Below are 19,613 nucleotides of genomic sequence, written 5' to 3'. Positions count from 1 at the left end.
GGCTTATAAGGTCCAAATAATGATGATCCAAGCTTCTTTGAAAAAATAAGAATTTATCAACTCTACAAGCAGCTCTAGACTATTATTATAGTGGGAGATTTTAAATATGGTTTTAAACACCTATGGACCGTAAAATAAATCGCACTACAAACTATCACCCTCGGGCACTTCAGGAAATCATGAACGTCGTGGATATATGGAGGCTTAAATTAGAGGTCGACCGATTAATCGGAATAGCTGATTAACTTAGGGACGATTTTTGAAGTTTTCATAACAATCGGAAACCGGTATTTTTGGCCGCCAGTTTTTTTTAACTAGGCAAGTCAGTTAAGAGCACGTTCTTTATTTTCAATTACGGCCTAGGAGCGGTGGGTCAGCTCGGGGGATCCAATCTTGCAACCTTACAGTTAACTAGTCCAACGCAATAACGACCTGCCTCTTTCTTATTGCACTCCACAAGGAGACTGACTGCCTGTTACGCAAATGCAATAAGCCAAGGTAAGTTGCTAGCTAGCATTAAACTTATCTTAGAAAAAACAATCAATCATAATCACTAGTTAACTACACATGGTTGATGATATTACTAGATTATCTAGCATGTCCTGCATTACATATAATCTGACGGAGCAAACAAGTATCTGACTGAGCGGTGGTAGGCAGAAGCAGGCGCGTAAACATTCATTCAAACAGCACTTTCGTGCGTTTTGCCAGCAGCTCTTCGTTTTGCATCAAGCATTGTGCTGTTTATGCCTTCAAGCCTATCAACTCCCGAGATGAGGCTGGTGTAACCGAAGTGAAATGGCTAGCTAGTTAGCGCTCGCTAATAGCGTTTCAAACGTCACTCGCTCTGAGCCTTCTAGTAGTTGTTCCCCTGGCTCTGCATGGGCTACGCTGCTTCGGTGGTGGCTGTTGTTGTTGTGTTGCTGGTTCGAGCCCAGGGAGGAGCGAGGAAAGGGACGGAAGCCAAACTGTTACACTGGCAATACTAAAGTGCCTATAAGAACATCCAATAGTCAAAGGTATATGAAATACAAATGTTTTAGAGGGAAATAGTCCTATAATTCCTATAATAACTACAACCTAAAACTTCTTACCTGGGAATATTGAAGACTCATGTTAAAAGGAACCACCAGCTTATGTTCTGAGCAAGGATCTGAAACGTTAGCGTTCTTACATGGCACATATTTCACTTTTACTTTCTTCTCCAACACTTTGTTTTTGCATTATTTAAACCAAATTGAACATGTTTCATTATTTACTTGAGGCTAAATTGATTTTATTGATGTATTATATTAAATTAAGTGTTCATTCACTATTGTTGTAATTGTCATTATTACATATACATTTTTTTATATCGGCCGATTAATCGGTATCGGCTTTTTTAATCGGTATCGGCGGTGAAAAAAATCATAATCGGTCGACCTCTAGCTTAAATACCCCGACCTAGTGAGAGAGGCTTAATCAAGCTAGTCATCTTGATTACTTTTTCATTCTCTCTGGCACCAATATTTTATGTTGATAGGGAGACAGAATGTGGTCTGATAATCACATAATTATATATATATTACTGGAGAACCGTGTGTGTGTGTGTGTGTGTGTGTATATAGCAAAATTATGTGATTATCAACACTAACTTTTGATAGAGATATATATATATATATATATATATATACACTCACAGAATTTCCACGTGGACGAGGATATTGGAAATGTAATCAAAGCCTACTGGACGATAACTTGTTTATAACTAGGACAGGATCATTTATAATTGACTTTTTCCAACTTAACATAGGTACAGCAGATCCCCCTTATTGTATGGGACACTTAAATGTGCCTTTAGAGGCCATGAAATTCAGTGCTCCTCTATAAAACAAAAGCAATTTAGATCAAGAGTCCATATTATCAAAGGAAATTGACATAGAAATGTTACCAAAAAATAGAGTCCCGCATGAATCACCGAATTATATTTTGAAAGAGGAAGTACTTTAAGAATGTTTCTGTTTCAGTCTCCTCAATCTCCACTAACCAAAGCTAATTGGATGGATTTTTTTCCTATTAATAATGTAAAATTAACATCTGTACAGAAAGACTCATGTGAAGGCCAAATTACAGAGGAGTAACCTCTTGATGCAATTAAAGCCTTTAAGTCCGGGAACTCCAGGGCTGGATAGCATACCAGTGGAAGTATACCAGATTTTTTTTATATACTCAGAAGACCATTATTAGCATTTTTTTTTTTTAACCAGTCCTATATTAATGGTAGATTATCGGACATGCAACAAGGTCTGATTTCATTATTACTGAAACAGGATCCAAGTGGTGTGTATATAAAAATCCAGTCCATTTTTTTTTTTTAAATGGAGGCCTCTTACACTTCAGTGTTGTCATCCAAAAACTGAGCTAAATGCTTGGCACATAGAATTAAAAAGGTATTGTCAGATATTATTCATCCTAATCGGACAGGTTTTTTACATGGACGATACATTGGAGATAATATAAGACAAGTACTGGAATACTATGAAATTTCGGGGACACCAGGCCTGGTTTTCATAGCTGATTTTGAAAAGGCTTTTGATAAAGTATGACTGGAGTTTATATATAAATGCCTATAATATTTCAATTTTGGAGCATCTTTTATAAAATGGGTTAAAGTTATGTATAGTAACTCTAGGTGTTAAATAGTAAATAATGACTACGTCTCAAAGTTTTAAACTGTCAAGAGGATTAAAACAAGGTTGTCCACTTTCGGCATATTATTGCCATCAAAATGTTAGGTGTTAAAATTAGATCCAACAATAATATTAAGGGATAGAAATATGTGGCTTAAAAACAAAGATGTCATTGTACGCTGATTCATGTTTTCTTTTAAAACCACAATTAGAATCCCTCCACATTCTCATAGAGGATCTAGATACTTTTGCTAACCTCTCTGGATTAAAACCAAATTGTAACTAAGTATTGGATCACTAAAAAATGAAACTTTTACATTACTGTGTAGTTTACCAATAAAATGGTCTGACGGGGGGTTAAGACATACTCGGTATACATATCCCGAAGGGAAAAAATTCTCACTCCAATAAATTTTTATAGAAAGTTAGCAATAATAGATGAGATCTTGCTACCATGGAAAGGAAAATACCTGTTTGTGGAAAAAAATCACCCAGATTTTAACTCTAGATATCAGTGTACCTATTTGCTTATGGTTTTGCCTACACCTAGTGACCTGCCTCTTTTTTTAAATTATATTAACAAAAAATATTCCATTTTATTTGGAATGGCAAGCCAGACAATTAAAAGGGCCTATTTATATAACGAATATGAATTTAGATGGCGGAAATGATAAAATATTAAAGCATTAGACCTCTCACTAAAGGCGACAGTCGTACAAAAGTTATACTTAAATCTGACATGGTTCTCCAGTAAATTGGTAGGAAAGTTTCACCCCATGTTCTAGAATGGCCTTTTTCCATTTATTCAGATTACAACTGCTTACTTTCGGTTGTTTGAAAACTAAATCATCTCCAAAATAGCGTTTTTTTTTTTTTAAACAAACTTTAGAAAGTTGGTTGCAATTTCAGTTTAATCCACCTGAAAAGACAGAACAAATAATAATACAAATATTGTGGTTAAGTGTAAGGGGGGAGTAAGGAAGTTGTCTGCCGGCCCTGCATTAAAGACCATAAATGGTTAAAGAAAATTGTGATAAATAAAAATGTATACCAATTTCATTTAAGGATCAAAAAATTGACAGCTGTGCCATATAAATTGCAAAATAGTTGGGAAGAGATTTTCAATGTACCTATTCCATGGCACATGGATTATAAATTGACACACAAAACAACGCCAGATTCAAAAATGTAAAATAAACTCAACTTTTTCAGGACCCTGTCTTTCAAAGATAATTCATAAAAATCCAAATAACTTCAGATCTTCATTGTAAAGGGTTTCGACACTGTTTCCCATGCTTGTTCAATGAACTATAAACAATTAATGAACTTGCACCTGTGGAATGGTTAAGACACTAACAGCTTATAGACAGTAGGCAATTAAGGTCACAGTTAGGCCACTTAGTGTCCTAAGTTTTCATTTCTACTGACTCTGAACAACACCAAAAGAAAGATGCCCAGGGTCCCTGCTCATCTGTGTGAATGTGCCTTAGGCATGCTGCAAGGAGGCATGAGGACTGCAGATGTGGCCAGGGCAATAAATTGCAATGTCCGTACTGTGATACGCCTAATACAGCACTACAGTGAGACAGGACGGACAGCTGATCGTCCTCGCAGTGGCAGACCATGTGTAACAACACTTGCACAGGATTGGTATATCTGAAAATCACACCTGCGGGACAGGTACAGGATGGCAACAACTGCCCTAGTTACACCAGGAACTCATAATCCCTCCATCAGCACTGACTGTCCACAATAGGCTGAGAGAGGCTGGACTGAGGGATGGTAGGCCTGTTGTAAGGCAGGTCCTCACCAGACATCACTGGCAACAATGTCACCTATGGGTACAAACCCACCGTCGCTGGACAGACAGGACTGGCAAAAAGTGCTCTTCACTAACGAGTCGTGGTTTTGTCTCACCAGGGATGTCAGTCAATTAGCGTTTGTTGTCGAAGGAAGGAGCGTTACACCGAGGCCTGCACTCTGTAGCGGAATCGAGGTGGAGGGTCCGTCATGGTCTGGGGCGGTGTGTCACAGCATCATCGGACTGAGCTTGTTGTCATTGCAGGCAATCTCACCGCTGTGCGTTACAGGCAAGACATCCTCCTCCCTCATTTGGTACCCTTCCTGCAGGATCATCCTGACATGACCCTCCAGCATGACAATGCCACCAGCCATACTGCTCATTCTGTGTGTGATTTCCTGCAAGACAGGAATGTCAGTGTTCTGCCATGGCCAGCGAAGAGCCCGGATCTCAATCCCATTGAGCACGTCTGGGACCTGTTGGATCGGAGGGTGAGGGCTAGGGCCATTCCCCCCCAAAAATGTCTGGGAACTTGCAGGTTCCTTTGGAAGAGTGGGGTAACATCTCACAGCAAGAACTGGCAAGTCTGGTGCAGTCCATGAGGTGGAGATGCACTGCACTACTTTGCAGCTGGTGGCCACACCAGATATTTTGACTGTTACTTTTGATTTTGTTCAGGGACACATTATTCAATATCTGTTAGTCACATGTCTGTGAAACTTGTTCAGTTTGTCTGTTGTTGAATCTTATGTTCACACACATATTTACAGAAGTTTGCTGAAAATAAACGCAGTGACAGTGAGGACTTTTTTTTTTTTTTTTTTTGCTGAGTTCATATGGGGGATGCAATCTTCCCAGCTCTGCAGATTTTGCTGTGAGGAGGCAGAGTTATTAGATCATTTATTTTGGTACTGTCCATATGTAGCTCGTTTTTGGTCACAGGTCCAGGAAAGGCTGAAAAATTGCAACATTTACCTAGAACTAACGCTGCAGATTGCAATACTGGGTGATTTGAAAAGTCAGTCAATCAATAACATAATTATTATTGCAAAAAAAAATATTTCATTTACAATCTGTTGAAGCTATGAGAATATAAAGGTTCAGTACTTTTGTGAAGCATCACAGCACAGTTGAGAATATTTGGCAAATAGAAATCCAAAATGGATGGTGTTAAGAGCTAGATTGGAGGGGTTGAATGGAGCTGAAGGGTGGGACTAATAACAAGATGACCAATGTAAAACATACGGGGTTTGTAAAATGTATGTAGGTTCAGAAATGTTGTGAAATGTACAGTTACAAATAAAACTAAATATAACTATTGTGAAATAGATTGTCTGGAAAATGTGTATAAACTGAAAGTAGAAGCCTAAAGTGCTATTGATTGTTAGTTTACTCCATTTAGGGGAGGGGTGGTAGGGCTTGTGGGAAATAATTATAAAAAAGGTTTATTTATTCTATTTATATATTATATATACACACACACTGCTCAAAAAAATAAAGGGAACACTTAAACAACACAATGTAACTCCAAGACAATCACACTTCTGTGAAATCAAACTGTCCACTTAGGAAGCAACACTGATTGACAATAAATTTCACATGCTGTTGTGCAAATGGAAACGGGTGGAAATTATAGGCATTTAGCAAGACACCCCCAATAAAGGAGTGGTTCTGCAGGTGGGGACCACAGACCACTTCTCAGTTCCTGTTCTTCCTGGCTGATGTTTTGGTCACTTTTGAATGCTGGCGGTGCTTTCAATCTAGTGGTAGCATGAGACGGAGTCTACAACCCACACAAGTGGCTCAGGTAGTGCAGCTCATCCAGGATGGCACATCAATGCGAGATGTGTCTGTCAGCGTAGTGTCCAGAGCATGGAGGCGCTACCAGGAGACAGGCCAGTACATCAGGAGACGTGGAGGCCGTAGGAGGGCAACAACCCAGCAGCAGGACCGCTACCTCCGCCTTTGTGCAAGGAGGAGCACTGCCAGAGCCCTGCAAAATGACCTCCAGCAGGCCACAAATGTGCATGTGTCTGCTCAAACGGTCAGAAAAAGACTCTGTGAGGGTGGTATGAGGGCCCGACGTCCACAGGTGGGGGTTGTGCTTACAGCCCAACACCGTGCAGGACGTTTGGCATTTGCCAGAGAACACCAAGATTGGCAAATTCGCCACTGGCACCCCGTGCTCTTCACAGATGACAGCAGGTTCACACTGAGCACATGTGACAGACGTGACAGTCTGGAGACACCGTGGAGAACGTTCTGCTGCCTGCAACATCCTCCAGCATGACCGGTTTGGCGGTGGGTCAGTCATGGTGTGGGGTGGCATTTCTTTGGGGGGCCGCACAGCCCCCACAGTATATATATACAGTGCCTTGCGAAAGTATTCGGCCCCCTTGAACTTTGCGACCTTTTGCCACATTTCAGGCTTCAAACATAAAGATATAAAACTGTATTTTTTTGTGAAGAATCAACACAATCATGAAGTGCAACGACATTTATTGGATATTTCAAACTTTTTTAACAAATCAAAAACTGAAAAATTGGCCGTGCAAAATTATTCAGCCCCCTTAAGTTAATACTTTGTAGCGCCACCTTTTGCTGTGATTACAGCTGTAAGTCTCTTGGGGTATGTCTCTATCAGTTTTGCACATCGAGAGACTGAAATGTTTTCCCATTCCTCCTTGCAAAACAGCTCGAGCTCAGTGAGGTTGGATGGAGAGCATTTGTGAACAGCAGTTTTCAGTTCTTTCCACAGATTCTCGATTGGATTCAGGTCTGGACTTTGACTTGGCCATTCTAACACCTGGATATGTTTATTTTTGAACCATTCCATTGTAGATTTTGCTTTATGTTTTGGATCATTGTCTTGTTGGAAGACAAATCTCCGTCCCAGTCTCAGGTCTTTTGCAGACTCCATCAGGTTTTCTTCCAGAATGGTCCTGTATTTGGCTCCATCCATCTTCCCATCAATTTTAACCATCTTCCCTGTCCCTGCTGAAGAAAAGCAGGCCCAAACCATGATGCTGCCACCACCATGTTTGACAGTGGGGATGGTGTGTTCAGCTGTGTTGCTTTTACGCCAAACATAACGTTTTGCATTGTTGCCAAAAAGTTCAGTTTTGGTTTCATCTGACCAGAGCACCTTCTTCCACATGTTTGGTGTGTCTCCCAGGTGGCTTGTGGCAAACTTTAAACAACACTTTTTATGGATATCTTTAAGAAATGGCTTTCTTCTTGCCACTCTTCCATAAAGGCCAGATTTGTGCAATATACGACTGATTGTTGTCCTATGGACAGAGTCTCCCACCTCAGCTGTAGATCTCTGCAGTTCATCCAGAGTGATCATGGGCCTCTTGGCTGCATCTCTGATCAGTCTTCTCCTTGTATGAGCTGAAAGTTTAGAGGGACGGCCAGGTCTTGGTAGATTTACAGTGGTCTGATACTCCTTCCATTTCAATATTATCGCTTGCACAGTGCTCCTTGGGATGTTTAAAGCTTGGGAAATCTTTTTGTATCCAAATCCGGCTTTAAACTTCTTCACAACAGTATCTCGGACCTGCCTGGTGTGTTCCTTGTTCTTCATGATGCTCTCTGCGCTTTTAACGGACCTCTGAGACTATCACAGTGCAGGTGCATTTATACGGAGACTTGATTACACACAGGTGGATTGTATTTATCATCATTAGTCATTTAGGTCAACATTGGATCATTCAGAGATCCTCACTGAACTTCTGGAGAGAGTTTGCTGCACTGAAAGTAAAGGGGCTGAATAATTTTGCACGGCCAATTTTTCAGCTTTTGATTTGTTAAAAAAGTTTGAAATATCCAATAAATGTCGTTCCACTTCATGATTGTGTCCCACTTGTTGTTGATTCTTCACAAAAAAATACAGTTTTATATCTTTATGTTTGAAGCCTGAAATGTGGCAAAAGGTCGCAAAGTTCAAGGGGGCCGAATACTTTCACAAGGCACTGTATGTAATACAGCCACCATCCGCTGGGATTTTGTGCTGTATCCTCACCATTTCTCTCCAATATAATTACAAATCATTTGTTGACTGAAAATTGACCAAGAAGCCCAAACATATATTTGACTAACACAATAATTTCAAACCTTGCTTACATTTGTATACGTTAACGTGTCTTTGAATTATGTATGGGAATACTTGAACAGATTTCTTAAATTAAAATCACTTGGCGCAGATTTCCTGGTATTTTTACTCTTTTATAAAGGTGGTTCTGATCCTGAATGCTGATTGGTTAAAACCGCATTCCAGCCCGTGTTTATTCCACAAGTTACCACCAGCCAAATCTACGGCATTAAAATGCCTATTTACCTCCATCTGACTTTGCAATCCACTGGCTCATCAGTCCAGCCAGGCAATTGTATTTATAAAGCCCTTCTTACATCAGCTGATGTCACAAAGTGCTGTACAGAAACCCAGCCTAAAACCCCATTTTATTAACTTGATCTCCACTGTAAAAAGCATCTAGACATCATCTCACATTTCATTTAGACAAATATTTAGTTTTCAACAGCGGCGGTTAAAATAAACCTTGCTGTCTGCCTCTGACATTTGCAAGATTGTTTCAGTATTCAAATTCGATCTCCAGCTGTAATGTAATGAACGTTTCAGGATGAGACAGACTGGCAGGCAGCATTTCTCAGCCTGTCGAAATCAGGAATCAGCTGGCAGCATTTTATGTATTTATATACAGTACCAGTCAAGAGTTTGGACACTTACTTATTCAAGGGTTTTAATTTATTTGGACTATTTACTAAGTGTGCAAAGCTGCCATCGAGGCAAAGGGTGGCTACTTTAAAGAATCTCAATTATCAAATGTATTTTGATTTAACACTTTTTTTGGTTACTACATGATACCATATGTATTTTAGTTTTGATGTATTCACTATTCTTCAATGTAGAAAATAGTAAAGGAAAAAAAACTGGAATGACTAGGTGACAACTTTTGACTGGTACTGTATGTGTGTATATGTTTGTGTATGTATACACACACACATAGTTGAGGTCGGAAGTTTACATACACTTAGGTTGGAGTCATTAAAACTAATTGTTCAACTCCACAAATTTCTTGTTAACAAACTATGGTTTTGGCAAGTCTATTAGGACATCTACTTCTTGCTTGACAAGTAATTTTTCCAACAATTGTTTACAGACACATTATTTCACTGTATCACAATTCCAGTGGCTTAGAAGTTTACATACACTAAGTTGACTGTGCCTTTAAACAGCTTGGAAAATTCCTGAAACTGATGTTATGGCTTTAGAAGATTCTGATGTGCTGCAGGAGGGACTGGTGCACTTCACAAAATAGATGGCATCACTAGGAAATTATGTGGATATATTGAAGCAACATCTCCATACATCAGTCATGAAGTTAAAGCTTGGTCGCAAATGGGTCTTCCAAATGAACAATGACCCCACACATACTTCCAAAGTTGTGGCAAAATGGCTTGAGGACAAAGTCATGGTATTAGAGTGGGAATCACAAAGCCCTGATCTCGATCCTAGAGAATTTGTGATCAGAACTGAATTAGTGTGCGAGCAAGGGGGCCTACAATCCTGACTCTGTTACACCAGCTCTCAGGAGGAATGGGCCAAAATTCACCCAACTTGATGTGGGAAGCTTGTGGAAGGCTATCCAAAACGTTTGACCCAAGTTAAACAATTTTAAAGGCAATGCTACCAAATACAAATTGAGTGTATGTAAACTTCTGATCCACTGGGAATGTGATGAAAGAAATAAAAGCGGAAATAAATCACTCTACTATTATTCTGACATTTCACATTCTTAAAATAAAGTGGTCATCTTAACTGACAGGGAATTTTTACTTGGATTAAATGTCAGGAAAAGTGAAAAACTGAGTTTAAATGTATTTGGCTACGGTGTATGTAAACTTCCGACTTCAATTGTATATACAGGGTCAGTTCCAATACCATATTTACATTGTGCAGGGATACTGGAGTGATGGAGGTAGATATGTATAGGGGTAAGGTGACTAGGCATCGGGATATAAGATAAACAGAGTAACAGCAGCTTGTAGGTGTGCGTGTGTGGAGAGTCAGTATAAAAGTATGTGCATATTATGTGTGAGTGAGGAGATGATGGTGTGTGTAAGGTCCTGTGAGTGTGCAATACTAAAAGGTCAATAAAGATCCAAGGTTAACTCAGTCTGTGTAGCTATTTTTCAGTCTTAGTCCTTGGGGATGTAAGCTGTTCAAGAGCCTGTTGGTGCCAGACTTGATGTAACGGTACCGCTTGCCATGTGGAAGCAGAGAGAATAGTCTATGGGTTGGGGGGTTGGAGTTAACGATTTTCCGAGCCTTCCTTTCACATCGCCTGATATTGATGTCCTGGATGGCAAGGAGCTCGGCCCAAGTGATGTACTAGGCTGTCCGTACTACCCTCTGTAGAGCCATTCAATCAAGGGCGGTGCTATTGCCATACCAGGCAGTGATGCACCCTGTCAAGATGTTCTCAATGGTACAGCTGTAGAACTTTTTGAGGATTTGAGAATCCATGCCAAACTTTTTCAACCTCCTGATGGGGAAGAGGCGCGATCTTGTGTGTTTTGACCATTTGAAGTTTTTTGTGATATGGACACCGAGGAACTTGAAGCTTTTGACCTGCTCCACTGCAGCCATGTTATCAAATGTATTTATGAAGCCCTTTTTAAATCCGCAGATGTAACAGAGTGCTTTATACAGAAACCCAGTCTAAAACCCCTAACAGCAAGCAATGTAGATGTAGAAGCACAGTTGCTAGGAAATACTCCCTAGAAAGGCAGGAACCTAGGAAGAAACCTTGTAGAGGGACAAGGCTCTGAGTGGTGGCCAGTCCTCTTCTGGCTGTACAGGGTGGAGATAAGAGTACATGGCCATTAAGGCCAGATTGTTCCTCAAGATGTTCAAACCTTCATAGATGACCAGCAGGTTCAAATAATAATTTGTGTTTGTAGAGGGTGCCACAGGTCAGCACCTCAGGAGTAAATGTCAGTTGACTTTACATAGCCAAGCATTCAGTGGAGAGAGGTAGAGAGACTAAAACAGCAGGTTCGGGACAAGGTAGCACATCCGGTGAACAGTTCAGGGTTGCATAGCCGCAGGCAGAACAGGTGATGTGGATGGAGCCGTACTCGCCCTCCCATTTCCCGTAGTCCACAATCAGCTCCTTGGTCTTACTGACTTTGAGGGAGAGGTTGTTGCTCTGGCACAGCACTGCCAGGTCACTGACCACCTCCCTGCAGGCTGACTCATCGTCGTTGGTGATCATGCCTACCACCATCGAGTCGTCAGCAAACTTGATGATGGTGTTGGAGTTGTGCGTAGCCACGTAGTCGTGGGTGAACAGGGTGTACAGGAGGGGGCTAAGCACACACCCCTGTGTTGAGGGTCAGCGTGGCGGAGGTGATGCCTTTCCTCACCATCTGGCATCGGCTCAATGTCAACAGTGAAGAGGCGACTCCGAGATGCTGGCCTTCTAGGCAGGGTTGCAAAAAAAATAACAGACCAATAAAAATAAAATAATTAAGATGGACAAAAGAACACAAACACTGGACAGAGGACTCCAGCATCCCGAGAGTCACCTATTCACTGTTGACGTTTGGTGTTTTGCGGGTACTATTTAATGAAGCTACCAGTTGAGGACTTGGAGAGGTGTCTTTCTCAAACTAGACACTAATGTATTTGTCCTCTTGCTCGGTTGTGCACCGGGGCCTCCCACTCCTCTTTCTATTCTGGTTAGAGCCAGTTTGCACTGTTCTGTGAAGGGAGTATTACACAGCGTTGTATGAGATCTTCAGTTTCTTGGCAATTTCTTGCATGGAATAGCCTTCATTTCTCAGAAAAATAATAGTTTCAGAAGAAAGTTATTTGTTTCTGGACATTTTGAGCCTGTATTCGAACTGGTGCTCCAGATACTCAACTAGTCTAAAGGCCAGTTAAAGGGGTTAACATTTATTTTTTTATTTTTTTCTCCCCAATTTCGTATCCAATTAGTAGTAGTTACTGTCTTGTCTCATCGCTGCAACTCCTGTACGGACTCGGGAGAGGTGAAGGTCGAGAGCCATGCGTCCTCCGAAATGCAACCCAACCAAGCTTCTTGACACAGCGCACATCCAACCCGGAAGCCAGCTGCACCAATGTGTCGGTGGAAACACTATACCTAGCGACCTGGTCAGCGTGCACTGCACCCGGTCCGCCACAGGAGTCGCTAGTGTGCGATGAGACAACGATATCCCTGCCGGCCAAACCCTCCCTAACCCGGACGCTGGGCCAATTGTGAGTCGCCCCATGAGCCTCCCGGTCGGCTGCGGCAGAGCCTGGGTTCAAACCCAGAATCTCTGGTGGCACAGTTAGCACTGCAATGCAGTGCCTTAGACCACTGTGCCACCTGGGAAGAAGGCCAGTTTTATTGCTTCTTTAATCAGCACAACCATTTTCAGCTGTGTTAACATAATTGCAAAAGGGTTTTCTAATGATCAATTAGCCTTCTAAAGTGATAAACTTGGATTAGCTAACACAACGTGCCATTGGAACATAGGAGTGATGGTCCTGATAATGGGCCTCTGTACGCTTATGTATAAACTCTGTAATAAATCTGCTGTTTCCAGCTACAATAGTCATTTACAACATTAACAATGTCTACACTGTATTTCTGATCAATTTGATGTTATTTTAATGGGCAAAAGATTTGATTTTCTTTCAAAAACAAGGACATTTCTAAGTGATCCCAAACTTTTGAACTGTAGTGTAGGTAGGAGCTACCGAATGTATTTTTTTTTGACATTTACAATTGAATGTGAACGAGACATTGTGCAAATTAACAAAATGTTGATGCATGCTTGTTTGACGGAAGAACTGTACTGGCCCTGGAGCAGCATGTGTACACACTGTGTGGAGTCTGGAATTGCTAGGGCAACGGGCCTGCCTGCTCTGCTCAGAAAAGAGGAGGGAGGAGCAGACAGATTAGAAAAAACACAAGGAAATCAAGATAGCAGTGGAAGCTGTACTGTACAGATTTCAGATGGCAGAACGCTAGCGGTACATAATGCCCCGTCTCAATTCAGCCAATTACGTCGATAACTAGCAAATTAAACTTCGGGATTAACGCAGAATTCTGTGTTTTTCGCTTAAGAATTTTTGTTTTGTTTTGTAAACCTAGATCTAAAATGCTTTTTATTGTAATTTCTGCTCGACATTCACGAACAGGCATTCGATCAGCAGACATCAGTGCTGGACTGATGTGTAGCTACATTTCTCCGGTACTTTTCGATGTAGCCTGCTTTTCTCAGGTAAAATACAAGATTTACTTTTAGCAAAACATTGGCTACATTCTTTCTATGATACGCATTAGAAATGTGATGGCCATGCATTGTTTTTGCAACAACAAAAAATGCCCTTGCTTCATTTTCTTTTGTGGCTGCCAGCCAAATAGCATTGCACTTCTCTTGTCATCTGATGAAAATTAAGTTATTTTCTGCCAAATGTGTTGCACTAATGTATTTTCTGTGAAAGAAAACTATAGTTGCATGCCCCGATCACTCAATTGAAGCACTCGATTGACGCTCAATCGATTTTCAATATAAAACGCAGGTGAAATTGTTTCAAATGCAGATTTTTGGAAGGTATGCTTTTGGAAAATGTCGATTTCTGAACTCTAAACGGGTCTACAGACAATATGCAAACAGGGCCGACGGCGCGTAGCGCAGTGTTGCAATGCCGTTTTTCGTAACAAAAGGGGCAACTCTTTGTAATACGCTCTGTCATTCAACACAGTTTTTTCCTACCTGGAAATTGAGACCCGAAGTATCATTCCTTATAAAGACGAAGAGATGGACGTTTATTTTGAGGTTTGCTAAGCGCCATTGTCTGTCCAGTTTGGAGGAGTGTCTGTGTGAGCTGGTGAGACGATACGAGAACCTTTACAACCCTTCAATGCGGTTGTATTTGGACAAGCAAGCAAAAGATGATAGGTGGAGAGAGAGAGAAATCATGACATTTGAACACCGATATCAAAGAAACACGGAGAAAGATTCGGTACAGGTATGTTCGTAATCTGAAAAGTGTGAAGCAGACTAGGAGTGCGGCCTTAGCAAAGGCTGATCTGGCCTGATGTGACTTGGGGTCTTTGGCTTTTCTTATATCCCAGGAGGTTTTCATTATGCAATCCAGCTAGTAGTGTGCAATAAGGATTTTAATGATTCCTTTGCCCTCGTGGATCTGGCTGATTGTTTGAGTCATATGAAAATGCCAAATAAGTGCTATGATTAAGAATAGGCCTATAGGCTAATCTGAGGGCCTGCAAGAGAAACACAGCAGGCAGGGCTCTTGAGGATTCTATAGTTTCTTAAACTGGGCATTCAAATTATGCTCAGATTATAGTGTTTTGGAAATTATGGGGGAAACCATCTGAGTGCAAATTGTAGTCGCTTAATTGCCTAATTTGGAGTTGGAGGACGGAAGAATTTAGGGTCACATCCATAATCTTCTGAACCTCATAAACAACCTGTTGAACACACTTTTGATGTTGATGGCTGACTACATGGCCTTCGGCTAACTATGCTCTTCCTCGTGTTGTTCTGTCTCTCATTCATGTTTTCTCTGTTTGATAGAATTCCTGTGTAAGGAATCTCCAAGAGTTCACATCCACTTTGAACGTGTGGACATGAAGGAAATTCCTCCGGAGTCTGTGTTTTTCCGTGGGTGGCTGCACAAGCGATTTGAGATCAAGGACCAGTGAGTATCCTCTTACTTACCCCCTCTCTCTAATCCTGTCTGACATTACGACACTGACCAACCTGCTATACACAATTTCCACGTGTAGGCCAAGGTTCAGTTCATGTTAGGAAAATGAATCAGAACTGTTGCCACCACTTCAAATGGTGGACTGCAATGTTAATTTTAAGGATGCTAGAGCTGGTCTGTTTTGATTGCTCATTCAATCATATGAGTGCCCTGACTACACAATAAAAGTGTGCACATGTAACAGTATAACTTTAGACCGTCCCCTCGCCCATACCCGGGCGCGAACCAGGGACCCTCTGCACACATCAACAACAGTCACCCTCGAAGCATCGTTACCCATCGCTCCACAAAAGCCGCGGCCCTTGCAGAGCAAGGGGAACTACTACTTCAAGGTCTCAGAGCAAGTGACGTCACCGATTGAAATGCTATTTAGCGCGCACCGCTAACTAAGCTAGCCATTTCACATCCGTTACACACAGAATATCCAGGTTTATGGGAAAATCTGATTGGAGGAGTCCGGACTTCTTGGTTATTCTCATTTGATGCCGTGAATTTTTCAACCATAATTTCTGGAAGATCTCGGAATTAGCGAATATTTGCAAACCTAGAACTGACAATTACAGTTATAAATTGGTATGATTGGCTAATTTTATACTCAAACTGGGGATATGTGTTAACTCTAAAATGAACCTTCTGTTTATCCACAGGATGTTGACTACTTTCTATGAGTCTGAGGATCCAGACAAAAAAGGCAAATTCCCTGGAGAAGGTCAAAGGTCCCATCTGAGTATTATGAAGACGTTGCCATCGCTGCTATTTTTGGGGGGGCTAACACTGCCAATGCTGATGACGGAGTCTGGCAGGAAACTCTATGTCCGAACCTGGGTGTATGGGACTCTGTTGGGATGGCTCTGGGTGAATGTTAGTCCGTAGGAAGCTTGTGGTGGTCATCATGCCATCTGCTCTGGGTATGGAAAGACCTTGCCCTTTCACTCACCCATCAAGCAGGTGAGTGTGTTTTTTTTTTTTTTCAAACAAAGCACTTGTTGCTGTTAAGGTTTATGGGCTTCTACAATTCTGTCCAAATGTATGGCTCATTTCCTAACTAAACAGCTGTAAGAGAGATTGGGAGAGAGAAGCAGTTTTGTTTCTTGTGCTGCTTGTTTCTTGCTCTATTGCTGTGTGCATCAGAACTTGCATCCAGATAAGGTGAGAAAAATATAAATGGGGTATGTTGAAATGAGGCATATTTCTTTCTTGAATTTCCCCCTTTATCTCAGCCATAAAGTATGACTCGATAGATTTCTTCCCTAAACCCTTTAGGCCTGTTACATAATAAATGTAGGCAATTCTGTACTTTTGCATGTCCAGTGTCCAGCATCCCTTTTCAACATGATGTAATCTTTCATTAGTTGACTAGAGTTAGAGTTCAGCTCTCTGTTTGAGATGTTATGCTGCGCTCATGTGCTCTTGGAATTATTGACATCTCGGGACATAGAAACTCTCCAAAAGCTCCCAGAATGTTCAGAACTGAGTTTACAACATCCAAAAACGTTCTTTGAGTTTCCAAGTAGTAAATAAGAGTGGGGAGTTCACATGTAACACATGTATCATACTCTGAGTCTGAGCTTTCCAGTAAGCTAGCTTCGAGTTTACTATTCTAAGAAGCATGTGAACCCAGCATTAGAGAATAGATTTAATATTCAGTCCTCATTAAAAAAGAGTGATTAGTGTTTATCCAATTGATTGATATGTTCATGAGGGTGATGTAGGGTTTAGGTCTTTAGTGATGGTTACTTAGCCATACATGTTTAATGTTCTCTTTTTTTAATGCCAAGTTCCAAGGTGTCTGCTGTATTTGTTTTACTTGTTTGAGTTGTTGCAAAAGTTCCACAAATTGTTGCCAAACTAGATACAAGTGCAGGGGTATCGAATAGGTATTTTAGGTGGAGCAACACGTCTGTAATCAGGTCAATGTCCTGTCTGCTCTATCTGAAAAACCAATATTGTATTGTCTTTTGTAGTTGACCTAAAGATTGCAAGTGTACTACATTTTCATTAGATTTTCTAAAACAAATTCTGTTGGTACAGCTTGTTATTCAGAGAAAGTTTTGTGTACAATTCCTTTATGCCATGTTATAGATTACATAAGGGATATGGATAGCTTTGTATTGAGAAGGCCAACTGTAGAGGATCCCCATATAGAATTAATATTTCTTTGTATACAAAGCCAACTGCATAATATGCATCACTATAACAAAAAAATACTATTTCCATTGTTTTTCATAATATAAACATGACTTTTTCTATTCTTAGCTTATTTATTTATTAAAGGACTCTTCCGATAAGGATTTAATTAGGCAGTGGTAATAGCAACTGCCACGCCAAGGCCTCGCTTACTTATCCTTCCTTTAATAACAATGTTTAACGACAAAACAGTTAAACCGTTACTTCATTCAATTTGTTTAATTCTGTCAATTTGATTAAAAAAGCAAACAAGCTGATTGTAAATAATAAAACAATTATTGTAGAAACTATTCTGTCAATTGTCCACAAATGTATGCCTTCTGTAGGAGTTAGTCAGTCCTTGGCTTGCCATGTAATGACTGTACTGGGACTCCCTCTACTGGACAGCACTTGAACTGTTCTGCACACCACAGTTTATTGGTCTGTCTTCAGTTTTTAATTTTTTTATTTTATTTAACCTTTATTTAACTAGGCAAGTCAGTTAAGAACTAATTCTTATTTACATTAATGGCCTACCTGGGTGACACTGGGCCAATTGTGCGCTGCTCTATGGGACTCCCAATCACGACCGGTTGTAATACACCCTGGAATTGAACTAGGGTCTGTAGTGACACCTCTTGCACTGAGATGCAGTGCCTTAGACCGCTGCGCCACAGTTCATGAGCTTTTGGTGGGCAGTAGTATATGCTGGAATATTTTTGTTTTAAAGCACTTGATTTTGAGAAACTTGTGGAATTTCTAAAGTAATGTTTTAATATTTTAAATGTTTTGTGGTAAATAAAGTACCTCTTGGTGTTTCATCAAGCTAAGAGGAGTTTTTTTTTCTTCAATGTCCATGTCTTTTTCATACACTGGCGCAAAGCTTCAAGTCTCTATTGTATTCTGTTATTACTTGACAGCATGATAACGTATCATGCTTTTGTATGTCACTGGTCAAAAAATAAATCCTGGCTACCAAACGCACCCACATGCAGTGCTGTTCGAAATGTCTACCAAATGGCTTTGTATAAAAAGTTCAGAATCACAAATGTTACTATTCAGCTCGGTTCCAATGGTATATTGTTCACTTTGAAGTTTGTTTCAAGTCTACTTTAAATTCAGGTATTTTCTTTCAAATTGTCAAATGTGTTTATTTTCTGATATGTACATGGATAGACTGTATTGCTGAAATGTTGTAGTACTGACCTTCTACCGCTGCCATCGCTACAGATCAAACATTCCTAAAAACAAATATGGAATGAAAATGGAAGGCTCTGAAGTTTATAATCTTTGCATGTTGATTGAATAGATTTCTATTTTTTTATGTTAATTTGAAAATGTCCCTCTAAAACTATCTAATGCACTGCTTAGAACCTTCAGAAGATTGTGCTGCTCTTATGCCTGACCTTTAATACTTGTTAATGCAGTGCAGCCAAAGAGACATACTTATGTACTTCGACCTTATGTACTCACCTTTACCCTATAGCACATAACTGAACCTGATCAGAAACCATAAACTTGTTCAGTGATGATTCAAGCATGCTTGTGTTCATTTGTGTTTTTGAGACTTTAGTAATAAAGGAATGACATTCAAAATAATTTGGATTGAATTTCTTACTTTTTAGTTGGTTGAAAACTGGTTGAATGAGAAGGGTGCAGTCAATAACCTGAATATTCATCAGTCAACATAGTACCTGTTGGGTGATTGGTTGAGCCTTCTTGAGGGTGTGACTTCACAGATGCTCTACAGAGCCATCTGTTTAGCTAGCTCGTGCCGCCGGTATGAGCAGTTAGCACCTTCTGAACGACTTGGGAAACCAGCTTCAGCATCACCAAATTAATTGGGAAATAAATAAGTCTCACCAGCTACGTACTAATTTATTTTGGTTTCACTGTCCGATCATTCAAAAAACGATCCCTTGTTATTTTGACCTTTCCACAAACTGGTATGTGTTGCTTGACATGAGCAAGTTAACCCAAATGTATCAAATAGGCAGTGGTGATTTTTAGCATGTAAATCTTGGTGGGGCAAGAAAATAAGTGGGATGCATGCCAGCAAAGCCACTAAACAATACATTAATTGCATTATAACATTGACAGTGTCCACAAAAGGCCTACATAAAGCTGTCCCAACATCTTACCGCTG

The 19,613-nt window shown here is 40.5% G+C and overlaps 1 protein-coding gene across 1 annotated transcript in view; it reads left to right on the top strand.

Annotated features, from left to right (window-relative positions):
* Window positions 1–19,066, top strand: part of LOC110502710 (1-acyl-sn-glycerol-3-phosphate acyltransferase epsilon) — a 56,404-nt gene extending 37,338 nt beyond the window's left edge. Inside the window, exons 7-8 of the mRNA XM_021580957.3 lie at window positions 15,109–15,232; window positions 15,949–19,066. Of these exons, the coding sequence (XP_021436632.1) occupies window positions 15,109–15,232; window positions 15,949–16,174 (350 nt within the window). The 3' untranslated portion in view covers window positions 16,175–19,066. The remainder of the gene's footprint in view (window positions 1–15,108; window positions 15,233–15,948) is intronic.
* Window positions 19,067–19,613: the final 547 nt, after the last annotated feature.

The sequence above is a fragment of the Oncorhynchus mykiss genome, chromosome 23 (genome assembly GCF_057628025.1).
Source record: "Oncorhynchus mykiss isolate SJ-2025 chromosome 23, ASM5762802v1, whole genome shotgun sequence".
Lineage (NCBI taxonomy): Eukaryota > Metazoa > Chordata > Actinopteri > Salmoniformes > Salmonidae > Oncorhynchus > Oncorhynchus mykiss.
Note: the sequence above shows the minus strand (reverse complement) of the source record. Positions and strands in the feature narration are given on the sequence as shown.